The sequence below is a fragment of the Mchenga conophoros genome, linkage group LG3 (genome assembly GCF_057382185.1).
Source record: "Mchenga conophoros isolate Kocher_MC1m ecotype Shallow Benthic linkage group LG3, M_conophoros_male_GT1.1, whole genome shotgun sequence".
In the NCBI taxonomy this organism is placed as follows: Eukaryota; Metazoa; Chordata; class Actinopteri; order Cichliformes; family Cichlidae; genus Mchenga; species Mchenga conophoros.
The window spans coordinates 35,080,304-35,103,518 of record NC_140528.1 but is presented as its reverse complement, the minus strand read 5'-3'; the positions used below and the strand labels follow the sequence as shown (position 1 = coordinate 35,103,518).

Below are 23,215 nucleotides of genomic sequence, written 5' to 3'. Positions count from 1 at the left end.
GTCAAAATGCCCGGGACGATTTTTTTGTCCCAGTCCAGCTCTGTATGCAGCTCATCTGCAGTCTGGTGTTACCTACATCTTCCTATTCAGAAGGCAGAATTTCCGAGTTCTGAGTACAATCAAAGCACCACGACTGCAGTTTTTGTGTTGGATGTAAAAAGCGAGGATAGAATGGCTAGGATAGAATCAGGTGTGGGATTTCTCTCTTGGAAATGTGCACATTATTTTTTCCTTTCTATAGGTGGCACAGTGCACTTGTGGCAAGTAAGCAAGCTAGAAGACTGGCAATCTTGCTGGGTATCCAGTTACGGAAGCAACACATTAACAAGAGAATTATGAGTAAAACCAAAGTTACTTTCCCTAGTAACTAGTTACTCTGAAGGTAACGAGTAACTTGAAGTAACTGAGTTACTTTTGATAGAAGTAACTAGTAATGTAACTAAGTTACTAATTTAAAGTAACTTACCCAACACTGATGTTAACTAGAATAACCATTTACTAAATAAAGGCATCAGCACATATTTACTTACAGAGATTTATTAGAGGCATTGACCTCTGGCAGCAGCTCCAGAAGAGCGTCCTCTGAAGAAAATGTCTTTGGGTCTGCATCTTTTTTTGATGAGACTAAGATTAAGAGCAGAGCTGACCACTGAGCAGGGGAAAGATTACGTATTGAGGGACTTCCTAAACTCATGTACCGCTGGACCTCCTCCACTAGAGAACGATCATTCAGTTCATTCAGACAGTGGAACAGATTGATACTTTTCTCTCCAGACTGATTCTCACTGAGCTTCTTCTTGATGTACTGGATGGTTTCCTGAATGGTCAGTGAACTACCTTCTGTACGTGTCTGTGTCTGCAAACCTTGTAGGAGACTCTGACTGGTCTGCAGTGAAAGACCCAGGAGGAAGCGGAGGAACAGGTCCAGGTGTCCGTTTGGACTCTGTAAGGCCTTGTCCACAGCACTCTGGTAGAAGTGAGTCGATTCTGTTGTTTCAGACTTCTGGGGGGTGGTTTGTTGCTCTTCCAGCAGATTGAGTCCAGAGTTGATGAAGGTCAGATGGACATGAAGAGCAGCCAGAAACTCCTGAACACTCAGATGGATGAAGCAGAACACCTTGTCCTGGTACAGTCCTCTCTCCTCTTTAAAGATCTGTGTGAACACTCCTGCAAACACTGTGGCTGCTTTGATATCGATGCCGCACTCTGTCAGGTCTGATTCATAGAAGATCAGGTTTCCTTTCTGCAGATGATCAAAAGCTAGTTTTCCCAGAGACTCAATCATCTCCCTGCTCTCTGGACTCCAGTGTGAATCTGTTTGGGCTCCTTCATCAAACTTGACCTTCTTCACTTTGGCCTGAACCACCAGGAAGTGGATGTACATCTCAGTCAGGTTCTTCGGCAGACGTCCCTCTCTGGTTTTCAGCACATTCTCCAAAACTGTAGCAGTCATCCAGCAGAAGACTGGGATGTGGCACATGATGTGGAGGCTTCGTGATGTCTTGACGTGAGAAAGGATTCTGCTGGCCTGCTCCTCATCTCCGAATCTCTTCCTGAAATACTCTTCTTTCTGTGGGTCAGTGAACCCTCTGACCTCTGTCACCATGTCAACACACTGTGGAGGGATCTGATTTGCTGCTGCAGGTCGTGTGGTTATCCAGAGGTGAGCAGAAGGAAGCAGTTTCCCCCTGATGAGGTTTATCAGCAGCACATCCACTGAGGTGGACTTTCTAGGGTCAGTTAGGATTGTAGTTTTGTGGAAGTCCAGAGGAAGTCGACACTCATCCAGACCATCAAAGATGAAAACAACCTGGAACTCTTCAAAGCTGCAGATTCCTGCTTCTTTGGTTTCAGTAAAGAAGTGATGAACAAGTTCCACCAAGCTGAACGTTTTCTCTTTCATCACATTCAGCTCTCTGAAAGTGAATGGAAATATGAACTGGATGTCCTGGTTGGCTTTGTCTTCTGCCCAGTCAAGAATGTATTTCTGAGTTAAGACTGTTTTTCCAATACCAGTCACTCCTTTTGTCAGCACTGTTCTGATTGGTTCAAGTCGTCCAGGTGAGGCTTTAAAGATGTCTTCTTCTCTGATTGATGTTTCTGGTCTGTCTCGTTTCCTGCATACCTTTTCAATCTGTCTGACCTCATGTTCATCATTGACCTCTGCAGTCCCTCCCTCTGTGATGTAGAGATCTGTGTAGATCTGATTCAGAAGGGTTGGGTTTCCGGCTTTAGCGATCCCCTCAAACACACACTGGAACCTCTCCTTTAGTGTAGATTTAAGTTTGTGAGGACAAATGGCATCTAGAAGTTTTCAGAGAAAAAACAAAAAAAATGTACAACATAAGGTACTGTTTAAAAAAAAAATGTATAGACAATTTAAATTCCATATATCATCATTATTATGTGTTGTTCTATGTATTTTGAAATTAGTAAATTCTTTACACCAGCAACTTAAATCTTTAGTGAAATCCACTTACTTCTCTGCAGACGGTCAGCCAGCTCATCAAGCTTCATTGTTCTCATGAAGTCCAGGGTGATTTTCACAAATGCCTCTCTGCTGCTCCTCCTCTGCTCTTCCTCTTCCTCCTCCCTCTGACTCTCTAAGCATTCTGGGTAGCCTGGACTCAGAACCTTCTGGATCTTCTTCAGCTCTTTCTTCACAAAGCTGATGATGTTGTCCTCCAGCAGCTGGAACAGAATACTTCATGAATGACCCAATTATACTGAAATCATGGAGCCAAATACGGATTATCCACTGTTGCATAAAGAGCAGCATGAAGATGTAAAAGAAAGTGTTCAAAGGAGCTTGCAAAGAAAAGCGTCTGGACTTCTTTAAGTTGCTTGAAGACGTTTCACCTCTCATCCGAGAAGCTTCTTCAGTTTTAAGGTCAAATGGTGGGGAGTCCCAGATTTAAACCTAGTGGGAGTATCGCCCCAAAGAGGGACAAAAGGACCCCTTGATGATCCTCTAATCGCCTGAGCCAAGGTGTGAAAACGGGCGTGGGTCCCAATCAGCCAGGGTTTTGGGTGAGCGTATTGAGAAACCTGGCCCCACCTTATCGTGCGAATTCCTGAGGTCAGATGACCCAGGATGTGAGTGGGCGTTAAGGCGTCTGGGGAGGGATCTAAAAACTGGATTATAGATGGCAGACAGTTGGTGTCGTAAACCACCGCCTCTGTTCAAAGATGGTCACTCACAGTGGACATAGATGGCTTCTTTCACTCCTCTTTCAAACAATCTGTCCTCTCTGTCCAAAATGTGAACATTGGTATCCTCGAAAGAGTGTCCTTTATCCTTAAGATGCAGATGGACTGCTGAGTCTTGTCCTGTGGAGGTGGCTCCTCTATGTTGTGCCATGCACTTGTGAAGTGGCTGTTTGGTCTCTCCAATGTAGAGGTCTGGGCTACAATAGGTGACACGGGGGAGCCCATGGTGCAGCCATGTTTTTGTCTGTAGAAGCCTTCGTTGTATTTGAAGTATGTTGTGGTAAGGCAGAGGTCTAACAGTGTGCAGATCTGATCGGGTGTGAAGTTGGTCCTGTCTTCCAAGGAGCTGTCATCTTGTAGTCGTTTTCTGACAGTCTCCACGGCCTCTGTGGTGGGTATGCAAGTGAAGAGAGACTGCATCAAAGGACACCATGGTTTCATCTGAATCAAGGGTAAGTTTCTGGACCTTTTCGGTGAAGTCGGTGGAGTTCTTGATGTGGTGTGGGGCGTTCCCCACGAGAGGTGCAAGGATGGTAGCAAGGTGTTTTGTGTGGTAATCTGTAGTGTTTAGGACCATGGTGCATCTTCCCTTATCAGCTGGTAAAACAGTGATGCTGTAGTCTTGGCTCAGGGAAGCGACGGCCTTCTTTTCTTGTACAGGGAGTGCAGAATTATTAGGCAAGTTGTATTTTTGAGGAATAATTTTATTATTGAACAACAACCATGTTCTCAATGAACCCAAAAAACTCATTAATATCAAAGCTGAATGTTTTTGGAAGTAGTTTTTAGTTTGTTTTTAGTTTTAGCTATTTTAGGGGGGTATCTGTGTGTGCAGGTGACTATTACTGTGCATAATTATTAGGCAACTTAACAAAAAACAAATATATACCCATTTCAATTATTTATTTTTACCAGTGAAACCAATATAACATCTCCACATTCACAAATATACATTTCTGACATTCAAAAACAAAACAAAAACAAATCAGCGACCAATATAGCCACCTTTCTTTGCAAGGACACTCAAAAGCCTGCCATCCATGGATTCTGTCAGTGTTTTGATCTGTTCACCATCAACATTGCGTGCAGCAGCAACCACAGCCCCCCAGACACTGTTCAGAGAGGTGTACTGTTTTCCCTTCTTGTAAATCTGACATTTGATGATGGACCACAGGTTCTCAATGGGGTTCCGATCAGGTGAACAAGGAGGCCATGTCATTAGTTTTTCTTCTTTTATACCCTTTCTTGCCAGCCACGCTGTGGAGTTCTCAGAAATTGGCTCCTTGAGCACAAGAAATGACAACATCACAGAACGCAAGTATGGCGAAACTCGCGGCTCTCCAACGGGAGATTGAGAGACCAGTGTTGGACTGTAGAACTGCTTTGAAATTCATATGAGCTGTTCGCACTAAAGTAAAAAATAACATCACTTATGCAGATACCCCTTCGGCGCCAGCTGCAAGGCCGGAGCTGAACAACAACTCCCTGATAACGACTGTGTTTAGTCTGTTCCTTCCCATTCCATGCAAGGCCACCTGGGTTGGCTGGAAGACTGTTTACTTTGCCTGGCAGGGTGAAGGACACTGTCTCAGCTGAACTATGGACATGCACACACATACATATACTGATACTGATAAGGACTCACCGACGCATCACCCTCCCTACCCCGGATCCAACGCCACCTCCAACGCTTACCTCCCCTCTGATGTGGACATCGGGTCAGTTGGAGGCGCAGTCGAAAGATTGCAGTGGTCCCAGATCAGATGTACACACTGGAACTCTTTCCCATGTTGCTTGTCTGTGTTTATTGTGCTATGGTGTGTTGATATCTGTGCATTCCTGTATTATCCTTTTGTGTTACACATTTTGATGTTTTTTTTCCTTGCTACCTAACCTGACCTGTCTCCCCAATGTGATGTTTGTGTATTGTATGTATGGTCGGCAAGGTCTGTCATCTCGGTTGTGGGCAAAAGACCTGCAACTGACAAATAAAGGCTATCTCATCATCTCATCTCAGCAGTCCATCTGCATCTAAAGGTCAAAGGTCACTCTTTCGAGGATACCAATGTTCACATTTTGGACAGAGAGGACAGATGGTTTGAAAGAGGAGTGAAAGAAGTCATCTATGTCCACTGTGAGCGACCATCTTTGAACAGAGGCGGGGGTTTACGACACCAACTCTCTGCCATCTATAATCCAGTTTTGAGTGCCCTCCCCAGACGCCTTAACGCCCACTCACATCCTGGGCCAGGTTTCACAATGAGCTTACCCGAAACTCTGGCTGATTGGGACCCACACCCATTTTCACACCTTGGCTCAGGCGATTGGAGGATCATCAGGGGCTCCTTTTTTCCCTCTTTGGGGGGATATTCTCCCACTAGGTTTAAATCTGGGACTCCCCACCATTTGACCTTAAAACTGAAGAAGCTTCTCGGATGAGAGGTGAAACGTCTTCAAGCAACTTAAAGAAGTCCAGACGCTTTTCTTTGCAAGCTCCTTTGACTACGATGACCTGGATGACTGAGAACCTTCACAGACAAAAGTAAGTGTTGTACATGTACGGACCATAAATATGGAGTCCAGCTGTGTTTGATGCTGCTGGGCAGAGTGACCCCTCGGAACCTCTGAGCTCTCCTGATCCACTCTGTGGAGGAATCATGAAGAGTTAGTCCCCATGAAATCTGTCTCCAGAGAGACAAGGAAAGGAAAAGACACAGATACTTCTAGTGACGTTTATCTCATCAATATAATTTAACTCTTAAACAATATTTAGCTGTTCATCCAGTCCAGGAAAAAAGTAGCCAATCTGCTGGCTTATATTCCAAGAGCAAAGTAAATTAGAGCTTGTAGTGTATCCAGCTGCTATTTTGAATATAAGCTCCTGTGTGATTCCTGTGTGCCTGTTGAGTTTGTTTTGCCCATGATTAAGCTTATTTTTCTGTGGAGTTAATTTCTTTCATGTTTAGTTCCTCAGGGCTTTTCGTCTCTACTTTTTTTTTGTCAGAGCCCTGCTCTAAATACTGTCCTAGATTTAAATACTGTTTGAAACACTAGATTTAGAAGTATTTAGTGCCATCTTTTGCTGTTACAGAAGATGTCACCATGTAGGTTGCTGCCAATAGATTTACAAAACATAATGTTAGCTAACTACTGGCAAAACTGATATCGCAGTGAAAAACAAGTGAAAGTGGAGAGTATATCCTTGTTATGAACATAAATTCATTGTTTCAGCAACTCAGCATTGAACTTGATATTTAGTTTTATTGTTGTTGATTCTGTAACTAGTCAGGAAATAATGTAATGCAAGTCTATTAGCAGCAGGCTCAAATGTTCAAAGATGGCACTAAACATGTTCTAAAACTTTGAACATTTATTTTTTGTTTACATCCAGCTTAAGAGACAGAGTTAAATGTATCACTTTTTTTAGAACTCTCACATTTGTGTAAATTTACACCCAGTTACAGTCTTCTTTTCAACAACATCAGGTAGTTATTTACCTCTCAAAGATCCCAAAAAGTTGATTTTGTTCATCTGGATGTAGCATTTTCAATGGGAGAAACATTTCGTCACTCATACTTCAGTCTCAGCTGACTGCAGGTTTCCTAAGCCTTATAAACAATACCTTTGTACAATGACTGAAATGTCCACAGAATGAACAATGGGCTGTGAGGTCAGTTACTTGATCATTTATATGCAAAATGTCATGACCATTGACCAAGAACCATTGATCAGGAAGTCTCTCAGTACTCAATTTGTTGTGGTTTCTGATAAACAACAATTAAGTAAAATGTCCTTTGTTGGTCTTGGACTTTTCATGCTGTGCTAGTTCAATCGTCTTACTGAATTCAAACACCCTTTGAGGAGTATCCTCATCTAGAAGCATTGTAAGTCTCTGTGGCATCCACTCCTCTTCAGATTTTAGCACATTAATGATAAAATTTGTTTCTTTGAAACATTCATTGAGGAGCTAGTTCTGCGTCTCCCTAAAGATTTCTTGCTGCTCCAAGGCCCTTAACTGAAGAGCTCATCTGCAGACTTCTAGGAGTAATCCTGTTTTGTCTGCATCTCAGGCTGAACAACAGGTGGTTCAGTGCTGTTTGCTCATAGTCATGTTACCTTAAGCCAGTACTTGACAAAGTGGGTTAAAATGTCTTGATGCACAGTCAATAATCCAAGAAAGTAAATCCAAAAAGAGTCACTTGTATGAGTGACAACATGTTTCTACCACTGAAAACACAACATCCAGATGAACAGAATCAACTTTTTGGGATTAACTTAAATGGATGACTGAGTATGCATCAGGATACCTCTCAAAGACTTCATGTTACTAACAGCTCACCTGTATGCTGCAGACCCATGATGTTTAAATTCAATGGGGTCATGTTTTGACTGTTTACTCCTTAAGGACATACAGCTGGGTCCAGGTTTATTTATACGTTTAGTTCCTCGTTTTCTCCTGCATGTTGTTTGAGTCAATGGTCTCCTACAGAGATACATTTTTGAAACCATGAAGGATTAATAAAAATAAAAAATAAAATAAGCATCATCATTTAAATCAGACACTGTACTGACATGAAAGAGTGTTACTAACAGCTCACCTCTCTGCAGCAGGCGGCTGTTGAAATTCAATGGGGTCACTTTTTGACTGTTTACTCCTTAAGGACAAACAGCTGAGTTCAGGCTCATGTTTACATTTAGTTCCTTGTTTTTTTGTGTATGTCCTTTTAGCCAGTGGTCTCCTACAGAGATGCATTTATGAAACCATGAAAGATTAATAAAAAAAAAAAAAATAAAATACAACAAGCATCACCATTTAATTCAGACACCGAGCTGACATTCAAATAGTTCATGTTAATAACTGCTCACCTCTCTGCAGCAGACACCTGCTGGTGTTTAAATTCAATGGTTTCATCTTTAGACTGGTCACTCATTAAGGACACACAGCTGGGTGGAGGTCCAGGTTGGTTCCTGTGAATAATGATGGAGCAGTGATGTGAGTGCTGAGCTGTGACATGGAGAAGAGTCATGGACAGTTAGAGATGGTCATCTCACCTCTGCGCTTTGGTCTGAATCTCATGTTCCCCACACAGAGTGGTTTTAGAGGGAGGGACTCCCTCCTCTCTGTCCTCACACTGATCCATGTTGCTGAATTCACATAAGCTCACACACACTTTCTGCCTTCACCTGCAGAGGAAACACAAATCATTCATGTGCACATAACAACATTTTCAAACATTTCTGCCGATCCATGATAAAAACCTTTAGGATCATTAGAGCTAAAAGCTTCAGACTAACTATTCCTGCTGAGTTTGCAGAGAGCTATACACACACTGATTCACTGGTAATACCAATCTTCTTCCATCCAGTAACACTCTGTCAGTTCAGGGTTAATGTGAACAGCCAGTCAGAGAAAGGAGAAGCCAGAACTTCACAGTAAGAGAACTGGTCTTGAATTCAGTTCATGCCAGACTGGTGTTTTTTGACTGTGTAGCTTTAATTTAGACTGAAGGAAACATTTAGTGACAACTAAGTGTAGTAAAATTTTCACTGAGCGAGGCCAAGTGAGTAAATTAGAAATGAGTACATCAGGGGTTCTCACAAATTCACATGAACACTTTTTCTATGCCAAAATCTACCCAGATGTGATCTGGTTCTGGATCTCAGAGCAGAGCCTCACACATTTCTGGTTCTGGGATTTTAACAGAGAAAAGCAAAACTCCCAATCTGCAGAGTTCACAACCTCGAGTTTAAAGAGTAGGAATCACATGCAGACATTAAAGCTGATTATCAATGTTTGCAGCTAGGGAAACATTCCTCACATGTTTAAACTAGAAAAACTAGAAACTGCATGCAGCACAGTTTCAGTTTGCAGCACGCACAATCTTTTCGAAGCATTAACAGAAACAAAAGGTTATTAAAGAGCTGTAGAAAGGAAAAGAGACATCAGGAGTTTGGCAATCAGAAAAAAGGTAACCAAACACAATAGAGTTGTGAGTTGTTTTCTACAGAGTCCACAGATTTAAAGCTTAAGTTACTAAAGACAAACTGTTAAAAGAGGAAAAAAATAAAACTTACAGGTTCTTCACAGACACACGAAGAACAAGCTCAGGCACAGACACACGGGTGAGCTGTTTCATGGAAGGGGGAGGGACTCTACCTGAAGTAGAACAGGTTGGAGGAGGCAGATTTAAAGTCGAATTCAACTTGTATCATTTAATTCAATTATTCACCGAGCAGTTTTGGTTATTATTAAAATAACATAATGAGTTTGTATCTTTCAATAAAGTGATAATTACTAACCCTGAAAAATAATCGATTTATTATGTTGTTGTAAGCCCATGAACACCAGACAGAACTGCATGAAGCTGGTGATCAGGATGAGAATTCAGAAAACTGTTGAAACAAAAAAGCTCCAAGAGCTGCTCAACGAATATTTTTTTTCAACATTTACAGTTAATACATGAGCGAGGCACAAAAATCGAATTGTAGGATTACCAGAGGAACAAAACACCAGCTCCTGGTAGACAGAGCCGTTGCCCGAAACTGCAAGGCCAGACTGACCAACCTGTGCACTGCCTGGATTTATTACAAGGCCTGACTCAATGCCCCACACTTGGAGCTTGGAATGCCTAAAACTGTACAACAGGAACCCAAGACTCTTCACCAGGAACTCAATGTGAATGTGATGAATAACAGTAGAGGTCAACTTCAAGCCAATGGCATAAGTCATCATCAAGAGTGGGACCCACCAAGAAGAGGCTCTGTCCACACCGCTGTTCAACAGCAATGAATAATAAATAAAAGACCTCATAGTCTATCAGCCCAGAATAAAGTGTGTGTGTGTGTGTGTGTGTGTGTGTGTGTGTGTGTGTGTGTGTGTGTGTGTGTGTGTTCACTCCAGAAAAAAGCTGTCTGACTACTCAGACTTAAGTCAGAGTAAAGTTCACATGCTTTGTTAGGGTGGTCACTCAAAAAGAAAAGAAAATATTACACATTACTGGTTCCTTTTCTTAAAAGTAATGCAGAACATTACTTAGTTACTCACTGGAGTAAGTACATATTTGGGCTTAAAAGAAGAGATGTTTCTGTTGGTGACTCATAATATTTAGCCTTTTATGTAAGAGCTGCATAATATTGCAATATCTTTTTTTCCTGTTCTCACTTGCTCTAGCTGAGCAAAAAAGCTTTGCTTTTTTTGTGAAAACTTCTGTTATTGTTTGATTTTTCTTTTGTAACTGGGGTTTATATTTTAGTGTATACTTTTTGTGAATTTAGTGATTAGAATAAATTTATGTGATTATAAGTTCAAAATAATAATTTATTTTCTGTCTTTATTCTAATCCAGTTCATCCTCTGTCTGGAAGCCAGTTCAGTTCCCCTCCTTGTCTCTAATCCAACGTCTTCTGATTGTTGGTTTAAAACAGAATCTGGTGCTTGAAGACGCCATCTCGTCCACCCACTTCGGTGGATATTCAGTCAAATGAACAAAAGTTTTTCTCTATTGTTAAATCTATGTTGTTGTTTTTTTTTTTTAAAGGCACAGAAGAATTACAGATGATTGACGAGCACCTTTGAACACATCAGAGAGGAGGAGACCGAGTTTTGGCTGTGTTCTATTCCACCATCCTTGATTGGAAATATTGCCTTTAGCAACATTAACTGGTTGAGGGTGGAGGTAGCTAAATATAAAGCTGACAGACAGACCGACGAAGAGTAGCTATAATATCATCAGAATTAATAGTCTTTACTGATAGAAAAAGAATCCATGTGCAGACATCAGTTCTTTCACAGACACAGGCATAAAGAGATGTTTCAAAAACCTTTAAGGTATAAAACATTAGAAAGATCCTTATAATATTTACATACAATCCCCATAATATTGTTTACAATAGAAAAGAAGAGTAGAAGTGGATCCTGAGCTGTTCATTTAAGTCAGCATTAGTTCCCTCACTGGCTTTCATCATATACATGAGGAATTAAAATGTTTTGTGTGATGTTACCGAGTTCACCAAGTGTCTGATGTATAATGACTCTGATATCAGATAATCAGTACTGAGTGATGCTTAATTTTCATTACTTGAGCTTCTGATTGCATCCTGTGTGACGATGTTAACCTTTACATGACTACCTGCTCTAAAACAACAACAGTCTTTTACAGAATAATGAACTGACTACTGAGACCAGACTAGAGGTGCAAAGAGTCAGTGGGCCTCTGGTCTTATCTAAGAAATAAAATTCACAAAGGGACACAAAACCACCAAAAATCATCTATCAACAGTTACTTGTGTTTATTTTAATACAACTGACATAATTTTAACATGTATCTGTTCAGTGTTTTATTTCATGAAAACGTACCACTGAGTGACTCTATAAATGTAACAAAAGACTATTTTCATTAGCCGGCAGAGTTTTGAAGCCAAATCCAGGACAACTGGCTCAAATAACTTACAGCACACGTTCATTCAGACTTAAAACTGTTCACGAGGAACAAAATTCAAAATGTTTATCAAAAAATCCAACGACTATAAAAGAGGGCAACAAACAGGAAAACACAAGAGACCACACTCTGACCAACGATTAATGACTAAAAACTTCAAACACTAGAAGACGAAAACTCAAATCCACTGATTAAAACACAAAGTACAAAGTGAACATGACAGCGACACAACGCAAAAACAAATCCAAATACTTTCCTGCACAATATCCCAGCCTCCACATGCAGATATTATAAAGTTCATTTAAAAAAAATGCAGTAATTGTTCATGTTGTTTGTAAACTTCTAGATTTCATTTTCATTAACTTTGTTTGCAGTAAACCTGACCTGAGCTGGAGATGATTCACTTTCTGTTTTTCAATGTCACTTCAGTAAAACCTGAAAGTCGACTTCTAAGAACAGAATGATTATATCTGATTGTTTCCAGTTAAAGAAGGAAAAACGTCCCATGAGTGATGATCAGTGTCAAACAGATTCATTTAAACTCTTTATCACAGTAACAAATGTTTCAGTGCAGAGTTAACCAGTATGGATTCCACTCAATCAATAATCTATAATCATGTGGATTTATCTTCAAGTACAAGAGTGATCCAAAGTTTGTCCTGAAATAAGAGCTAAACATCTGGTCCTAATATTACAGAGCAGAAACAAACAGTAAAGTTCCTAAAGACAAACTGTTAAAGGACGACACAAAGCAAACTTACAGTTTCTTCAAACAGATACTCGAACAACAAGCTCCAATCCACACTTGGACAATAAACACAGACACACAGGTGAGCTGCTTCCTGGAAGGAGGCGGAACTAAACCTGAAGAGTGTGAGAGGGCCACACCTCCATGTGCTGATTTACAAATATGTTGCCTGACTGCTCAGAGTGAGTCTAAGTCAGAGTAAAGTTCACAAGCTGGGCCCTGTTTCAGGAAGCCGGTTTAGTGCAAACTCTGAGTAAGTATACCCTGAGTTAACGAAAACTCTGGGTTTTCGGTTTCACAAAGCGAGTTTAGATTAATTCTGAGTGAGTTACTATGACGACACACTCCGTGAAGCTAACCTGCCCCCTAGCAGGTTTACTTCAACTAACCCTGACTTTCTCCGCCGCTTTGTCGGAAACCTGACTGTAGGAAGTGTCAGACATGGCGTGCCCCTTCCTTGAAGAGCCAGTAGATGTTGAAGCCCAAATTCTCCGCAGAGCTCTCCGCCGGGAGAGAGTGATTAGAGCGCGTTTGGACATTTTATCATTTCCTGATGATTTCCTGTGTGAACGTTACCGTTTTTCAGCACAATCTATAATTCATTTGAATAACATCCTCAGGCCTAATATTGCTCATGTGACACATCGCGGACATCCTCTGAGTTCTGTACATATTATTTGTATTGCACTTCAGTTTTTTGCAAACGGGAGCTTCCTGTATAATATTGGTGACGCTGAGCACGTTTCCGAGGCTACCGTCTGTCGGGCAGTCAGGAATGTTACAGTTGCACTGAAACGTCTCCTGTACTCGTCTGTGGTGTTCCCCGGTCATAGACCCACAAGATTCATCAAAGAGGGATTCCACAAAATTGCAGGTAGCAGGATGAACAAAACTTAATTCATGTGGTGATACTTGAACTATTACTTAAATTTTACATTTATTTTCAGGGTTCCCAGGCGTGATTGGCTGTACAGATGGCACTCACATTCCAATCATTGCTCCTTCAGTAAATGAAGGAGACTATGTGAACAGGAAGTCTTTCCACAGCATTAATGTACAGGTACATAGTTCCCTGTAGAATTTCAAACTAACAAATTATTTCATTATAGTAATGGATGCTAATTTGTGTTCTCTGCACTGTGAAGATCATATGTGATGCTGCCAACATTATCACAAATGTGGAAGCCAAGTGGCCAGGCTCTGTTCATGACTCACAAATATTCCGTGAATGTACACTGAGCACAAAATTTGGACATGGTGAGTTGAAAATACTTTAAAATATATAAAGACCAATTGCTACAGGGACATTTGAACTGAAGTGTATCCTTCTGTCTTAGGAGAGTTCACTGGCTACTTGCTTGGTGATAGGGGGTATCCATGTTTACCCTATTTGCTTACCCCTTACCCTGACCCTGAACCGGGCCCACAGCAGCGATATAATCTGGCTCATTGCAGGACAAGAGCCAGAGTTGAAATGACTATCGGATTGCTTAAGGCCCGGTTCCAGTGCCTTCAAAGACTCAGGGTCACCCCAGAAAGGGCATGTGACATTATTGTGGCATGTGTGATTCTTCACAACATTGCCACAATTAGAGGAGAACACTGTCCTTCTGAACCAAACATCAGCAGTGATCCAAACCATGAACATCCTGACCCTCCCATGGACATACAAGATGGAAGCGCAGTCAGAGACACCATATGTCACAATCATTTCCTTTGACCCATCACCTCAACATGTTGAAAGAAGAATAAACAGATTTTTTGTTCAACTGGCTTTGTTGGTCGCCTGTGTTTCCTGTACACAAAGTATTAATAAGTATATTATTATGTTGTTCAAACACTGAAATAATTCGTCCATCTCTGACCACTTCACCCACCCTTAACTGATGTTCCAGCAGTAAAATCTCAATCTTGGTCTTTTGGATCTGCTGCTTGAAGTGTTCCAAATCCAAGTCGCATTTTTTTTTATTTTCTTGATCAAATAGGTCTTGTACAGCTGCTTTACAGGGAGTTATTGAAACACAGAAAATAGCACTGGCATTCATAGTACATGCCTACTTAGGTTGGTTGTAAATCAGTGCTGAACATCTTACTGAGGAAAGGTTTGTTGGAGAAGTGGCTGGACCCTCTTCCTCTTCATTTCCATCATCACTCTGTTAGAGACATAGAAAGTCCATGGTTTTATTATAGTACCACATTTTATTCAATTGTTATATTTTCCGTTGTAAGATGTAAACCTCATAAAGTGTCTCTGTTGCTTCCTCCTCTGTAACAGCTGTCAATGTTTCTTCATTATTTTCCTGTAGTAAAGAAATAAACAACATTGCTGTTCTACTGTAACCTCATATAATCTGTGGAGTATTACTCACAACTGCATGTTGGTCTGGCTCAACAGGAGGCTGCACCAGATGCAGTACACCATCACCATCAACTGATAGAATATGAGGTTTATACAGGTCACTTATAACTTACAAGGGACCAAATGGCAATTAACAAACATACCAATCACCTTACACTTCATTGTCATTATGCTCTCAAAGACAACCAAGACTGAGGGAAGGCAAAAGAGTAGGAAAATAACTTCACTACAAAATAATTCATTATGGTAAAGAGTTTATCAAATGAATGAGTAGCACTGCAAAGGTGACTGTGAAGAAAGGATGTATGCACATCATGTATTATTTTGAATTTACCTCTTATGTAGGCACTTGTGTCTTGTGGGGTTATTGACTCAGAGGATGTCCCCGCAGAGATGCCTTCGGCCACAGGGCGCCCACTGTTTTGGCTGAGGGCCAACTGCTCAGCCTCTGTGAGTGGTGGTGGTGGAGGACCCCCACCTGTTTTTCGGGCCTCCGCTTTTTTTCTGTTGGCTATAACGGGCCACATTTGAGCATACAGAGTAAGCAAATATGTACTTGTAATGTGCTCAGATAATTTCAATAAGTGCTTACAGAAAGAAAATTAATGTAGCCTCTAACTGCAATTGATTTACATGGGACAAACAGACCAAGCACTATGGCTCATAATACAATTACACCTTACCTGTTTGGACTATATTTTTATATTTCATTTTTACTTGCTGCCAGGCACGTTTGGGGCCTGTTGGGTTGCACCTGCGCTCACATCACATCACAAAATAAAATGTATAAAATAAAAAATAAAATAAAATATAATAAAATAATGTGTTAAATGGGTGGAAATCCCTAGATCAATGTTTAAATTAACACTCACGCATTGACTCTGTCGGCTATGTTTTGCCATGCATGCTCCCTTTCTTTGGCATCTGAGGCTGTGTTACTTTTTTCTGCAAAATTTGCATGTTATCGGCATATGCTGCCATCAGAATTTCGGCCTCAAGCGCTGTAAGATACATTGACCGCGCCTTCTTTCCCTCCGTCTCCATGGTGACTCGCTTAATCTGTGCTCCACTAATCAGGGCTTTATGTATCCTCGTGCGCGCACTTAACTTGGGGTTAAAGCAACTCCGCGTTGATTGAACTAATTGTTATCAGCCTTTCTGAAACCGAATATTCCGAGTTGGACAGTTCGGGGTTACTCAACCCTGCGTATCGTTTTTCACTCTGAGTTTTCTAAACCGGCTTCCTGAAATAGGGCCCTGATGTGTGAAAACATCAATCTCTGTTGTAGCTGAACACACTGATCACAGCTCTGACACAACCACACTATTCACTTTATTTGGAACATAAATCTTTAAACTGCAAATATTCACAGTGATTCACAGTGAAGATACGAAATCTCGTTTTAGCTGCCAGTGTGAGCACATTGCTGACAAACTGTTTGCTTTATTTGTAATATGAACATTTCTACTGCAAAGCTTAAATGTTCAGCATGTTTCTCTGTTTCCAGTCAGAGACAGTCAAACTTTCTACCTTCACCTGTGCAGTAAAGACTGAGAGGAGAGCTGAAACCAACCATTCAATCAGCAAGCAGCATCAACACCTGACCTTCATTCAGACTCTGTTATTGAAGATGTTGTTGTGTGAATGAAATGATGTAAATATCCAAATATGGATCTGGTTGTGTCGGGTTACATTAAAGGTTCCTGTCGCAGCCGCTGCCTCATGAGCCAGAGGCTGCGACAGGGGGAACGCTGAGGCCCACTTCCACTCAGCCATCGCCTCACCGTGGATCGGCTTCCTCGTTTCCGCCACCGTCATGCTGCACTAACCGGCACACGGAGGCGGTGGAGGCCATAGACTTCGGGGACGATGAGCGTCAGCAGGTGTTACGGGCTTATCGGGAGGACGAGCTCCGGTGGAAACCCTGGCTCATCCCAGAGGAGGAACTCTCACCTGCTGCACTGCCTACCAGCCGCTCGCCGTCTCCAACCCGCTCAGACTTCGCTTCCCCTGCCTCGCCGTTAGCGAGGATATGGGCAGAGGAGGATGTTGCCGCTACGCCACCCTCTGCAGTGGTGGCATCAGCGCCCATCGCGCCAGCTACCAGAAGGGGGCGGCGCCGGCGCCGCCGTTGCACCGCACTAACTCCGGTGAGTGACTGCGTTTTTGCGCCTCACGTCCCTTCTATGAAGCAGAGTGAGATGAGTGTTGATTTGCCGGGACCGGAGACTATAACGGAATTGGGCTCCAGAGCTGAAAGAACTGTGTGTAACTGTTTTGAAGGAGCACACAACGAAACCACAGACCATGTTCTTGTCTCTGTAGAATCCAGGACTTTTTCTAGCGTTGCTCTCATAGTCGTACCACATGAAGCCCAGGTTCATGAGACAGCGAAAGGGGTTCACACGTCGGCTGTACAGTCTGCTTCTGAGCTTGCTAGGAATGGCGTGAGCTTTCTCTCCGCCTCAGACTGTTATCTACTGCAGCAAACTCGTACAGCCGAGACGGAGTGTTACCCCCGCGTGCAGATCGTAGTGGAGTCTAGTTCCGTATTCCCTTATGGTGGGATTGCAGACAGTGCTCAAGACCAAATGCACAGGAACGTGAGCTCTGATGCTACTGCTTCTCAGTCGCAGACTGTTAGGCCAGCCATAAGCATGCCTGTCTCTTTATGTGACTCTGAATCCAGCTACGGACTTATGTGCAATCCTACCATGAACTATTGTGTTGACAATACCGACAGGGAGTTGGCATCTACTACTCTAGTTACCGAAAGTGTTCATGACCTGAGAAATTATGTTTTCAAAGCTTGTCATGCTAACAGTGTTCTATGTGCTGCCTCACCAGTCGCTTCTGAGCTTAAGACTCTCCCCAGGGCCTCCTCAGATGCCACGTCAGCTGGAGGGTCCGAGGGGCCCGTTCAGCCTCCCGTCTCCGCTGGAGGGTCCGAGGGGCCCGTTCAGCCTCCCGTCTCCGCTGGAGGGTCCGAGGGGCCCGTTCAGCCTCATGCCACGTCAGCTGGGGGGCCCGAGGAGCCCGTCCAGTCCCACGCCACGTCAGCTGGAGGGTCCGAGGGGCCCGTTCAGCCGCCTGTCTCCGCTGGAGGGTCCGAGGGGCCCGTTCAGCCGCCTGTCTCCGCTGGAGGGTCCGAGGGGCCCGTCCAGCACCATGCCACGTCAGCTGGAGGGCCCGAGGAGCCCGTCCAGCACCATGCCACGTCAGCTGGGGGGCCCGAGGAGCCCGTCCAGCACCATGCCACGTCAGCTGGAGGGCCCGAGCCGCCCATCCAGCCACCTTCTGCTTCTGCTACGCCTGGTCCAGCCTCAGCACCAGCTCCTGCTTCGGCCACGCCTGGTCCAGCCTCCGCCTCTGCTTCGCCTGCTGCAGCTCCAGCCTGTGCTTCGCCTGCTGCAGCCTCAGAGTCGTCGCCTGGCCCAGCCCCAGAGTCGTCGCCTGGCCCAGCCCCAGAGTCGTCGCCAGCCGCAGCTCCAGCCCCAGAGTCGTCGCCAGCCGCAGCTCCAGCCCCAGAGTCGTCGCCAGCCGCAGCTCCAGCCCCAGAGTCGTCGCCAGCCACAGCTCCAGCCTCAGAGTCGTCGCCAGCCGCAGCCTCAGAGTCTTCGTCAGCCGCAGCCTCAGAGTCTTCGTCTGCCGCAGCCTCAGAGTCTTCGTCTGCCTCAGAGTCTTCGTCTGCCTCAGAGTCTTCGTCTGGTCCCGCCTCAGCCTGTGCTTCGTCTGGTCCCGCCTCAGCCTGTGCTTCGTCTGGTCCCGCCTCAGCCTGTACTTCGTCTGGTCCCGCCTCGACTGGTCCCGTGCCCACCGGGCCTCGGCCAGTACGCCTGACACTGGAGAGCCGCCGCTGCCTTGCGCACTGCCGGCCCCCTGAACTGCTTCGCCGCCGCCTTGCGCACTGCCGGCCCCCTGAACTGCTTCGCCGCCGCCTTGCGCACTGCCGGCCCCCTGAACTGCTTCGCCGCCGCCTTGCGCACTGCCGGCCCCCCGAACTGCTTCGCCGCCGCCGCCGCCGCTGCCTTCCGCGCGGTCGGCCTCCGGATCTGTTCTGTCACCGTGGCCACCTTTCCCGTGGCCGGCCTCCGGAACGGTTGGACTGGACTTTTGTGTTGTCGCCTCTCGGGTTGGCCTTCGGGCCTCTTTGGACATTCGCCTTCCTGTTCTGGACTCTTTTGTGTATTTGTGGACTCAGTTTTGTTCTCGTGCTCCTTGTTTTTGGTTCGTTTTGTTCCCTCCGTCCTGGTCCCCCGCCTCCCGCCCTGGGTGGGGTGTTTTCTGTTTCGCTTGTGTTTTGTTTCTCGGGTTTGGGCTGTCGGGAGCCAGCCCTTTAGGGGGGGGTGGTGTCATGGTCCTGGGCCATGTGGGCCCAGTATTCTTAGTTTTCATGTATTTTTGTATTTTGTTCTTTATTTAGGCCATGCTTCCTGGGTTGATCTGTTACGTTGTTCCTTATGTGTTTTCCCTTCGTGACTCTTACCCCCTGTGTGCCCCTCTGTGTATTTATGAGCCCTCGTCTCTCTTTGTGCTTTATTCTATGTTTTCCCCAGCCCGTTATGTCTGCGTTCTCCCCGTGCTCTCTCTCCTCCTGTTTGAACCTCTGTGTACTTCCTGCTTTACTTTGCCCATCTCCCATCAGTGTTACGTTCACTCCTGCCGTGTCTTGTTATGATTATCAGTGTCACCTGTGTTCCCCGTGTGCATCCACTTCCCCTGATCATCCCTCATGTGTATTTAGTCTCTGTGTTTCGTACAGTCTGTGTCGCGTCGTCTGTGTTCCCACCCTCCGTGTTTCCATGCCCGGTCTATTGTATTCCAAGTCATAGCCTTACCTTAGTTTATTCCCAGTTTAGGTTTCTGTTTAGTTATTGCTCTTGTGCTGCCCTTATTCTGGTTTGCTTCTTTTGTATTCATCAGCCACAATAAAAGGCTCGCTTTTGTTTAAGTTCACTTCCTTATCACTCATGTCTGCACCTGAGTCCTCCACGCACTCTCCACTCGGTCCGTCACAGCGGACCGTGACAGTATCAGACAGAATTGTGAACTCTACTCTGTAGAGTGGGCAGGCATAATGAAGCAGTACACTTTTATTTGAAGATTCAAGCTGTTATTCATGTGTTGGTCACCAGATGTCACCAGAGAGGACTGTATTAAAAAGTCTCGGGTAATGAACCGTTTTTAACACAAGTTTCAATGCTTCAGAAAGCTACATTTGGCCATCACTACCACAGAGTGTTTAGATTTCCTGTACATGCAGGAGGAGGAGCAGGGAACAGGTGTGCTGATGGAGGAGGGATCAGGTGACTGGAAACAGTGGGAACATAATGAGGCCACCTACAGGGTAGGCGGGGAACTGAAATCATACGAGATGTTAGTGATCCGTGACTTTAAGAAGATGTCGGAGATGAAACAAGTCTTTGTGTGTTCTCCAAAGAAACAAGTCCAACCAGTCCCATCATCGAAAATAAGTCATGTGACCTCAGTAAGGACCACCTCCAGGAGACTTCCTCTAACACAGGGACTGTTTAACATCCTCATCTTCACTCTAATGACACCTGTTGAAGCTCATTTTAATAGTTTTGCAATTTTCATTAGTTTTTATTTTTATTTAGTTTTGACTTCAGATTTTCAATTTTATATCAGTCTTAATTAGTATTTACCAATTGTTTGCTAGTTTAGTTTTTATTTTTTTGAAAATCCTTTGTTTCAGTTTAGTTTTGATTAGTTTCAGTTATAGTTTTAGTTGTGTTTTTTATTATTAACCTTTATTTAACCAGGAAAAGTCCCATTGAGATTAAAAACCTCTTTTTCAAGGGAGTCCTGGCCAAGAGGTGACAACATGTTGAAATTACAAAGTTATATACATATTATAAGTAACAATTACATTTTAAAAACATTTTTCTCTGACTCTCTCAATCTGGACTTAAAAGTATTTAATGAAATAAGATCTGCTATCTTCCAGTCTTTTTGCATCATGTTCCATATGAAAGGGGCAGCATAAGTAAAAGCCCTCTTTCCCAGTTCAGTTCTGACAAATGGAACATTGAGCAAAAAAAGATCGCTTGAACGCAGGCTGTAAGAAGCAGTACTTCTCCGTGTGAGCAGATCGCAAATGTAGGTGGGCATTTGTCCAAGCAGGGCCTTATAAATAAAGATGCACCAGTGAACAAACCTCCTGGAGGACAACGAAGGCCATCCCACTCGAGCGTACAGATCACAACAATGGGTCAAGGCCCTGCAGTTTGTAATAAACCATAAAGAGGCATGATATACTGATCTTATGAAGACACTGGGCGGAAGCATTCATGTACAGCAGATCACCATAATCTAAAACAGATAAAAATGTGGCATTTACAAGAGGCTTTTTTGTCTCAAAAAAAAAGCAAAATTTGTTTCGAAAGAGTTTTTTCACAAGATTGTCTATGTGAGATTTAAAGGTCAGAGACTCATCAATTAAAAAGCCAAGATATTTATACGTATGCACCACTTCTATGAGGTTTCCCTCAAGAGTGGACACCAAAGGGACAGTTTGAGGAAATCTCTTCATGTTTGAAAACAGCATTAGCTTTGTCTTTTCTGCATTGAGAACCAATTTCAGCTCCAGAAGTGTGTGCTGAACCACGTCAAAAGCTTTCTGCTTTTGCAATAATTGCTGTGTTTGCAATAATTAAGTGTAACAAAATCCCAGTTTCATCATATCAGTCATTCTCTTCTGCTTATCCTTGGATATTTTGCTATTCCAGCTACCATACCCTGCACCCTGGACAGGTCGCCTGTCTGTCGCAGGGCTAACACGCAGAGACAGACAACTCACATTCCCACTGTTACATCCCCAGGAGGATGTCTCTCCTCCCTATTAACCCTTTGTTTTGTCCAGGCTCCACCTCCTCTGTCCTGATTGGATGCTGCGCAGAGTCCGGCTAATTGGTAATCAGCAGAGCACTATTTAAGGCCTGCGGAGCTGTGTTTCTGGGCCCTCTGGCCATTTTGGTTGCCATACTTGTGTAGGCCTTTGTATCTTGTATGAGCATTGTTGTTTTCTTCATGTTCAGACTGCTTGTAGGGGAGAGCTGCCTTTTGTTTTGACACCCTGTTTTCTCCTGTTTATGTGTTGTTAGGTAGGTTATGGTTATAGGTTGTATATTTTTGTTTCTTTGGAGCTAGGTAAGTTTCTTTTATTTCTACGTCAGGGATGTTTTGTTTGTTATGTTGGCCTTGGCTCTCCCTGACGTTATACCTCGGTCTGAACCCAAATCCCATCACCAGTATTAAATAAACCTTCTAAAATTACCATCTTGGCTCCTCCTTCTCTATCCACATTTATGTTCATCCCTTCAACCCCCTAGACTAGCCAGGGGACGTAACACCCACCTATGGGTTCTTTAAATAAATAAATAAAGGCAGATGAACAACCATTGATACCAGGCAACTATAAAATGTATATCTTGGCCCCAATGAGACTATTAACTCTCGCAGCACCGGGTGTTCGTAATTTTGGTTCAAGTGAATTGATAAACTTTTTGAAGGCAATTGACTCACACAGTTATGTCGATATCCCAGTCCTGTTGTCTCGGGATGCATCACGCTGCCTTGCCTGGGGTTAGCTTCTGTTTTCTGGGGATGAGGGTTGAGTGTTGTTGGGAGAAAACCCTGCAAAATAAACCCAGGAGGAATAAAGACACAATGAGACAAAGTTACTTTTTTATGCTTAACGTGTACACGGGTGAGCTGCTGAAAACAACCCACACCCATGGACAGTGGCTTGGCATTTTTATAGGCACAAATCACAGAGACAGTGAGAACAGGATAAGAAAATAATAAACAGATAAAATAAACAACTCCATATATGGTGCTAGTCTCGTCAGCAGAGAGCTGGGATAGATAAAACAATCTGAAACAATATGTCCTTGCTGGGAAAGTCTAAAAAGACACTTCTAAACTAATCTAAACACAGACAAAGGGCATCTTTGTACATTTAAAAGAAGGTAAAGAAACATAGAATCATTTTTCCTCTAACAAGTGTGCTCCCTTACCTTCTCAAGGTAAGCTAGGTTAGCCTTCTTGTGTGAGCTTTTAAAGTGCACTTTAAGGTTTGTGGGATTTTTTTCCCTTTAGAAATGTCTCTCATAATTTGTCTCTTTCCACTACAAGACACTTGCTTTATCCAAAACACAGTCATATTCAAAGTAATCCCAAATTGGCCATGGCACTTTCTCCTGACTTTTCCTGACATGACAACTCGACTAACGTACTGCCACCTGCTGGCATAATTAGACAGCAACAAAAAACTCTGGAAACTAAACTTCATTTTCACCCTTGACTATTGTATGACACGCACACATCAATGAAAACTAAACACATTTTTGCTATAAATTCAGTTAATTTTAGTTAGTTTTGTGAACACTCATTACAGTTTTAGTTAGTTTTCCTTTTTTTGTTTTTATTTTTATTTCC

At 43.4% G+C, this 23,215-nt stretch overlaps 2 protein-coding genes across 2 annotated transcripts in view; one reads left to right on the top strand and one right to left on the bottom strand.

The window, feature by feature from the left end:
- Window positions 1-12,480, bottom strand: part of LOC146578356 (NACHT, LRR and PYD domains-containing protein 3-like) — a 30,421-nt gene extending 17,941 nt beyond the window's left edge. Inside the window, exons 1-9 of the mRNA XM_085258272.1 lie at window positions 12,409-12,480; window positions 9,286-9,367; window positions 8,263-8,394; window positions 8,077-8,178; window positions 7,809-7,949; window positions 7,550-7,693; window positions 5,776-5,854; window positions 2,481-2,691; window positions 531-2,304 (exon numbers count right to left, since the gene is read on the bottom strand). Of these exons, the coding sequence (XP_085114398.1) occupies window positions 531-2,304; window positions 2,481-2,691; window positions 5,776-5,854; window positions 7,550-7,693; window positions 7,809-7,949; window positions 8,077-8,178; window positions 8,263-8,351 (2,540 nt within the window). The 5' untranslated portion in view covers window positions 8,352-8,394; window positions 9,286-9,367; window positions 12,409-12,480. The remainder of the gene's footprint in view (window positions 1-530; window positions 2,305-2,480; window positions 2,692-5,775; window positions 5,855-7,549; window positions 7,694-7,808; window positions 7,950-8,076; window positions 8,179-8,262; window positions 8,395-9,285; window positions 9,368-12,408) is intronic.
- Window positions 12,481-16,244: 3,764 nt separating this feature from the next.
- LOC146578354 (uncharacterized) overlaps window positions 16,245-23,215 on the top strand; it is a 47,743-nt gene continuing 40,772 nt past the window's right edge. Inside the window, exons 1-3 of the mRNA XM_085267806.1 lie at window positions 16,245-16,298; window positions 16,468-16,905; window positions 18,176-18,374. Coding sequence (XP_085123932.1) covers window positions 16,245-16,298; window positions 16,468-16,905; window positions 18,176-18,374 — 691 coding nt within the window. The remainder of the gene's footprint in view (window positions 16,299-16,467; window positions 16,906-18,175; window positions 18,375-23,215) is intronic.